We start from the raw sequence: 8,147 nt of genomic DNA on the forward strand, positions 1-8,147 counted from the left end.
TGTGATTTCGTTGTTTTGACGTGATCAAGATCGGAGCCGTTTTAGTAACCCGATCCAGATCAAAGCCCTTTTAGTAACGCCCCACTCCCTCTTACAGAATAAAGAATAAATTTACCAAGCTCTACGTATAGTTTAATTAATCCTGAAAATAACTTTATATATATATATATATATATATATATATATATATATATATATATATATATATATATATATATATATATATATATATATATAATATAATATATATATAATTTTGTTTTAGTTTACTGCAACTTATCCAAAGTGTATAAACAAGAAAAGTATGCACAGACACAAATCATGGTGATCTTGAACGTACAAACCTTTTGAAGATTTCGTTGTACGTATTGTCAGCGGGTGCTTGATTGCAACTTCCTCTGGTTTTCTGGAGACGCCCAAATACCATGCATTATTACATCTGTGTAAAAGTTGTGTGTGGCTGATGAGAGCCGCTGGTACCTTGTACTTTTGGAAAAAACATGTTTACCACTCCTCGGCCTAAAGCCCTCAACATATGGGACAGACCAATATTTTAACAAGTTCAACTGGAAATGTCGAGGATGTAATATAATGACTATATCATCTGATGCCAAACGTCCCACAAAAATATTTGTTTTATTGTTTGTTTTAGTAGAGGTTTTACAGCGCTCGCAACTGCATGGTCATATGAGCGCCAGAAGATTAGAGGTGTTACAAGAGAGTAACAAACACTAAAAAGAAGAAGGGGAGATAAGGACGGCAGATATTTGATAGGAAAGAAGACGCAAACCACACCAGAGCACCCGCCAACCACCCACAAAAATAAAACGAAACATTGCAATGGCTAATGATGGGTTTAATACAATGAGCCTAATCCTGAACAAGGGAAACATCTCAATGACTGACCACATGAAAGTTTTGAAATGCTATATAATATGTATGTTCAACCCTCCTATATGGCTGTGAATGCTGGACAATCACTAAAGACAGTGAACGTAAAATAGAAGCAACAGAAATGTGATTTCTTAGGAAACTGCTGAGAATATTTTGGAAGAAAATGACATCAAATGAGGTAATACTTGAAGTATCCCAAGTGGGAATGTCACTGATCAAAACAAGTAGGAAAAGACAAATTTTAATTATGCAGATTTTGGGACACTTGAATAGAGATACAAATCTCGAAATTCTAGCTCTCACTGGCAAAACTGAAGGAAAACGAGGCAGGGGTAGGCCCAGACCAACCTACTCGTTGAATCTAAACAGATGTATAACGGGGAAAGATCAGGGTGATATATTTTTTTAAGAGCGTCCGAGCAAAAAAATGAATGGAGAACCATGATCACCGATGTTTGCGAAGATATGGCACTTGATGATACAATAACTCATCTTTGGCGTCCATTTTCTCACTAATTTTACCTCTGAAATCAGGTCACCCCCATCTCATTCATTTGCAAATATCTCGCCTTCTTTTCAAGATATATTTAATGGATCTTTTCAAAACATCTGACGCAAGACAAACGAACAAATTTGAAGATAATACCAATAACTCTACAAAGAATTGACGAGAGCCTGATTCCTCTGCGTCGTGATACACTGTAAGCGCGTGCACACACACTCACACACACACGCATACACACGCACGCACACACACACACACACACACACACACATATACACACACACATACACACACACACACGCACACACACACACACACATATACACACACACATACACACACGCACACACACACACACACACACACACACATATATATATATATTTTTTTAAAAGACTTTTTCTTTAATTAGTTGGGGGTTTTTTGGGTGGCACGATATGGTGGAATAAGGCACTCGTCAATTTTTGAGCAAATAGGGTTATTGATGTCATTTAAAAGGCACTTTGCGCAAACTTTTCTCACTTCACCCAGGTGGAAATGGGTACCCGGCTATAGACAATGAACGATCTTGTCAGTTTGATAGTTTTGAGCGCGTGAAATCCGCAGCTAGCACTGTATGCTTCCGCGGAAGCCGAGAATGTTTCTGAGTGTTCTCAGAGGGTCTGCTGGGGTAATAATAGTTGTAAAGCGCATAGAGCATGCTCATGAGCATGGATATGCGCTATATAAATGCAATTGTTATTATTATTTATTATTAAAACCTGTTTATTTGCCTTGCTTTTGGTGAAAAAATATGCATCTATTTGAAATAGAAGTCTAGATATTTGCGACTGAAGGATGAGTGTTGCCTGGTTACAAGGTAAAATTAAGCGAGAAAATGACCACCGAGGGTTGGTGTTTTCCAAAGCTTCAGAGTCTTTGGAAACTGAAAACGTATATTTGCTGTACCTTTAATTGATGTTTTTCAGTGAAATCCACACAGAAATAATACATGTATGTTTTTAGACGGGCAAAAAAGCTGATGTGTTAAAAATATATAAAAAATAGATGAAATTGTCAAATTGCAGGAAAAATTATGGTTTCTTCGAAGTCCCCTATTTTGACGAGCGTCTGATTTACACCATAATACATTGTACTCACATTTAAACTGTGTCGATGTGGGAGTTAAAGAAACCCAGCAAGTCGCTGCTTACCTTACAATTGTCTGTATCATCCTGTTCTCAGCGGAAGTCAGGTTGGCTGGTTGCACAGACCACAAAGAATTGACCCCAGCCCAATCATCACAGGTCAGTCTGCAAGAAAACTTGGCAATGTAATGGCGTCAGAGATCAGATTATCAACAGAGTTTTCCCGAAGTTCGTGCTTCCATTTTCGGTTGCACGAGAAATCAAAGATTGTGGTAATGATGTGTACTGCATTTATAACTGGGAATAGACTGTCACAGTCAAAATATGTGTCCCGACGCGGTGGAATCAGGCTCTCGTCAATTTTGGGGCATGGGAGTTATTGGTATCTTCTGAAACTTTATTCATTTGCCTTGCATTCAGTGAAAAAAAATCCATCTGGCTTGAATAGAAGTCGAGATATTTGCAATTGAAGAAGGTGGGGCAGCCTGGTTTCTGTGGTTAAATTAATGAGAAAATGGCCGTCAAAATTTGGAAACTTCAATAGCTTAAGAATCCCTGAAAACTGAAAATTACATATTCTTTACCCTTAAACAAGGTTTTTCAGTGAAAATCACATGGGAATGTGTTTTCTTTTGAATATTAAAGGTGTTTAGCCAAAAAAATAATCGATAAAAATTGCAAAACTGGTGGAATAATGCATTTTTCTTCGATTTCATTATTTTGACGAGAGCCTGATTTCACCATGATGCCTCACATATTATTTTAGTCACGGTTGCAGTATGTTCAGAGTCTATTTTACCCTTACAGCTAAAGTATTTAACTGTCAGTGTCAAAATAATATTGTATTGTCACAGTCGAAGTATTTTACTGTAACAGTCTAAATATTTTATAGTCACAGTCGAAGAATTTTAATGCCACAGTCTAAACGATAATATTTTACACTTACAGGAAAAGTTAAACAATTTAACTGTCTGTGTCTAAATAATATTGTACAGTGACAGTCGAAGTATTTTACTGTACAGTCTAAATATTTTTAAGTCACTGTCGAAGAATTTTAATTTCAGTTTAAATGTCACACTTACAATTGAAATTGAAGCATGCTACAATTAATTTCAGAGTTTTATCACGGTTGAAGTATTGTACTGTTGCAGTCTAAATATTTTGCAGTCACAGCTGAAGTAATTTACAATTATCTTGACAATAATAATGACAATTCTAGGTCCACAAATACCCTACGTCGACTAATGCAACCTCGAAGGAGATTTTTTTGGAAGCGAAATAGAAGAATTAATGTTTAAGATGACATGTTGCGTCTTTTGCTATGGCCAATGAGACCAGTTCTGGCAAAGAAAAGTGTGCCATGTTTTGCGCATTCAAAACCTCCACACTTGTGAATGCCCGCAGTTTACAAGCTACTCTCTTGGTTTCAGTATAATTATCTAGCAGTTACAGCGAAAGTACTTTAGGGTCATATGAATTCATGTCGAATGCACTATGTATCAAGACGCGTTAGAATCAGGCATTCATCTGTTTTTGGGCTGGTAGAGTTATTACTATCATCTTAAAACTTGTTCATTTGTCTATTTTTCTATGTAAAATTACTCATTTATCTTGAATTGACCAAAGTCGAGATACGTGTATTTGCGATTGAAAGAGGTTGGGGACGTCTGGTTTCGAAAGTAAAATTGGCGAAAAAATAGTTGCCAAAATTTGGTGACTTCCTTAGTTTAAGAGTCTGGTACGATTTTTGTGTGTGTGCCTTATTCAACGCTTTGAGGTAAAATCCACAAAGAAATTATCTGTTTTTAAATGGCCATTAAAGGTGTTGAGCAATAACCAAAAAAAAAAAAAAATAGATGGATAGACAATTTCCATACTGGAAAAAGAATGCCAGTTTCTTCGATTTCATTACTTTAAAGAGCGCCTGATTTTTCCACGATTCCCCAGAGTGAGTTATTATACCTGGGGTCCGCTGGTTGTCCGCAGTAAAATGGCAGGGTGTTCTGGGTGGTGTAGTTACAGAGGCACGGGTGGAAGAGGTTAGGAGTGGACCAGCATATTGTGGACTGAGGGAGAGAGAGAGAGAGAGAGAGAGAAACATATTATTCTGTTACTGTTACTGTTAGATGATTTACTGCTTCCTTTAGGACACAGCCAATAACTGAATAGCAGGTTCAAGCAAGGTGTGTGTGTGTGTGTGTGTGTGTGTGTGTGTGTGTGTGTGTGTGTGTGTGTGTGTGTGTGAGCGCGTGTGTGTGTGTATTTAGGATTGTGTATTTTTGTGTATGTTTGTGTCAGGCGCGATTCGTCCATAGAGCACGGTCGTGCAGTGCCGCCCAAAATTTTTTAATGTTCTTTTACGTAAAACACCCACAATAATAAAATAAAGGAAGCCAGAAACAAACACTAACCAAATATTATATCAAAACAAGGTCCTCCATGGCGCCATATCAGTCATGTCTGTGTGTATAGCACCGTAAAACATCTACTATGCTATGCCAAAGGCCACTCGCTTTAGCTAAACATAATAGGATATTCAACAGCGTAACCTGACCTATAAATCGCTCTTAGGGATAACCCAAGCGATGACGACACTCGTAGCGAGTTTGGCGGTACATTAATATTAATAAGACGGCACATATCAAATGTGCTCCTGTCGAATAGTGCCGAAACATAGCCCACAGTAGGCAGTCTAAAAATAAACGCGACAGGCCGTACGCTATTTTTTGCTAATATTATGGGAGCCCCGGAGCAATCCAGCGGAGTGCTCAAGTGAATTGTGATTGGTTCATTGTCTGTCTTGCCACTATTTTAAGTGACTCTGTGACCGTGAACCTGAGGGAGGTGAATGTGACCGTCCTATGAGTTGTGCCTTTGAATGGTTTTGTAGTGGAGTAGTGAAAGTTATTACTTGAGTGTTCAGTTCCAATACAGGATGACCGAATTTGATGTTTAGCTAACAAACAAATTTAGTACTAGAAATCAAAGCGACAAGTAAAAAGAATGAAAATAAAAGCACGAGGTCCTCCCTCACCAACCCAAAGATCCTAGAATTAGCCTATACACTGTCTCATTTACAGTACTATGCCCTTGACTATCTTCAGCATGCGATAGCTTATTTGTGCACGTCCACTTTTTAGCCCCACGAGCCGCCCCTGGTGTGTGTATGTGTCTGCATGTGTGTGTATGTGTGTGTTCGTGCGTGTACGAGTATGTGTGTATATATGTGTGTATGTGTGTGCATGTGTGTATGTGTGTAGGCCTATGTGTGTGTGTATGTGTGTGTGTGTGTGTGTGTGTGTGTGTGTGTGTGTGTGTGTATGAGTGTTTGTGTGTGTACGAGTATCTGTGTATATATGTGTGTATGTGTGTGCATGTGTGTATGTGTGTGTAGGCCTATGTGTGTGTGTATGTGTGTGTGTGTGTATGTGTGTGTAGACCTATGTGTGTGTGTATGTGTGTGTGTATGTGTGTGTGTGTATGTGTGTGTATGTGTGTGTATGTGTGTGTGTATGTGTGTGTGTGTGTGTGTGTGTGTGTGTGTGTGTGTGTGTGTATGAGTGTTTGTGTGTGTACGAGTATCTGTGTATATATGTGTGTATGTGTGTGCATGTGTGTATGTGTGTGTAGGCCTATGTGTGTGTGTATGTGTGTGTGTGTGTATGTGTGTGTAGACCTATGTGTGTGTGTATGTGTGTGTGTATGTGTGTGTGTGTATGTGTGTGTATGTGTGTGTATGTGTGTGTATGTGTGTGTGTATGTGTGTGTATGTGTGTGTGTGTGTGTGTGTGTGTGTGTGTGTGTGTGTGTGTGTGTGTGTATGTGATGGGGCTCCTGGTATAAGAGGTCAAATACCAGAGGTCAAATTAGCGACAAAAAAGGTCACCAAAGTTTGATGACATCCAACGCCATTGGTGTCTTTGGAAACAACAAATTTACATTTTTTGTACCCCTGATTGACAGAATTTGTCAATGAAATCCGCACATGCGTTTTTATATGGTCATAATAGTGTTGGCCCAAACACGAAAACTAAACTCGATTCTTAAAAATTCTGAAGGGGTGGGGAAAAAATAATGTCGGTGTCTTTGACCTCATGATTTTGACAAGCCTCTGAATCCTTGAGGATGTCACACAAATACTGACCTCCGTGATGTTGTTTTTCTGAAAGAGTCCCGCCTTATATCTCGTTCTTCCATTCCGCCTCTGGACCAAGGTCATTCGCAGATACTCCCTCGGGTACGGCACTACGACAATCAGCTGTTGGAGGGAAAGAGAAAACAAGGGAAGCTAAGACGTCCGCTCAGTGTTAAGGGAATCGTTTATAGTCAGTAAGGAAAACAAATGAATGATTTATTTATTTTGGATATATTTTTTAAGGGGGGGGGGGGGGCTTGTCTTTTTTTTTTTTGGTAACCTTTACAAACAATAAGATTTTATTTTGCCGCAGTTGAGAGGAATACAACGTCCCATTCTCTTCACACGGGAACTGAACTCCAGTCTTCTGTGCGAGAAAGGGAAGCGCCTAGCTGCTACATCCCCTACACGAGCTACTGACCCACTAAAAAGATAAAGAGAAAAGTATACCTGAGACTGGCCCAGCCAGAGACACGGAGTGGAAAGCGTGTAGGTGCCATTCTTCCAATCCACCACGTGAAGTGTAGCACTGGTTATATTCGGCGTGGTGGCCTTTGTCATCCAGGCTCTGACGTCATCCCCGCCCAATGATCGGGTTTTCCCATAACTGTCGTATATGTCAGCTCGAAGAACGAGTTCTTCATGTTGGCGGCACGTGACTAAACCGTTCTCCTCTCGGTGGCTCAGAACAGTAATCTTTGACTGTTCCAGATCAGGAAGTTTCTTTTCATTACTCAAAGGCTTCTGAATGACGTAATTTTTCTCCCAGGGGAAAACGTACTCCTTGTCGTCAAGTAAAGGAACGAAGCGTGAGTTTTTCTTGACAAACTCATTCAGCTCTATGTAGTCCATGGCGTCAACTCGACAGTCTTCATCCAGCATCGTGGACAAACATCGTTTCCGTAACTTCTTGTTACCGCAGTTTGGAGAAAGCTTGGCCCGAAATTTGTCGTGTATTTGAAAAATTGTCAGCTGCTTCCAGCCTGTGGGACCCTTTCGGGCCAAGCTTTTTTTGACAGTGACTGGAGATGCGCGTTGTGGTCCGTCATCTTTGCCTTCTGCCACCGCTTTTACTTCTAAGGGCGGAGGTAACCTCATCGGACCAACTGGATCGTACCTGCCAAATATTTAAAAAAAAGAAATGAAAAATAAAAATCGACGGCTAGCTCCTAAGATGTACTACGCCCATAATTTATACTTCTTGTTTGTTTTTTAATGGCAGCTATTTATCTCTGTGATATTGGTTGCATAATAACCTCAATAAATATTTTGTTACACATTCTAAATGTTGTGAATAAAAAGCAAAAGAGCAGACGTGCGTCATGTGGGTAAAGTTCTCAATTTTCAAAAGAATCAAACTGTGTTGTTTTTTTATCCTCTGAATCAGTTTTCTGTTTGGAGCTGGAACATCTGTACTGAATAGCTTGCCGGCAAAATTAAGGTAACACCCGAATACGATCCCAGTCGCGTTCTCAGTTTTGAATAA

General features: G+C 39.5%; 1 protein-coding gene across 1 annotated transcript; it reads right to left on the minus strand.

The window, feature by feature from the left end:
- Positions 1–344: 344 nt before the first annotated feature.
- Positions 345–7,778, minus strand: LOC101854333 (NXPE family member 3; the record flags this gene model as incomplete). Its single annotated transcript, XM_013083407.1, is given in 5 exon segments — positions 345–406; positions 2,593–2,691; positions 4,489–4,592; positions 6,671–6,784; positions 7,112–7,778. Coding segments are annotated over 5 exon segments (1,046 nt in total), but the record flags the coding sequence as incomplete, so codon positions are not given.
- Positions 7,779–8,147: the final 369 nt, after the last annotated feature.

Source organism: Aplysia californica, unplaced genomic scaffold (assembly GCF_000002075.1).
Source record: "Aplysia californica isolate F4 #8 unplaced genomic scaffold, AplCal3.0 scaffold00230, whole genome shotgun sequence".
Taxonomy (NCBI): Eukaryota; Metazoa; Mollusca; class Gastropoda; order Aplysiida; family Aplysiidae; genus Aplysia; species Aplysia californica.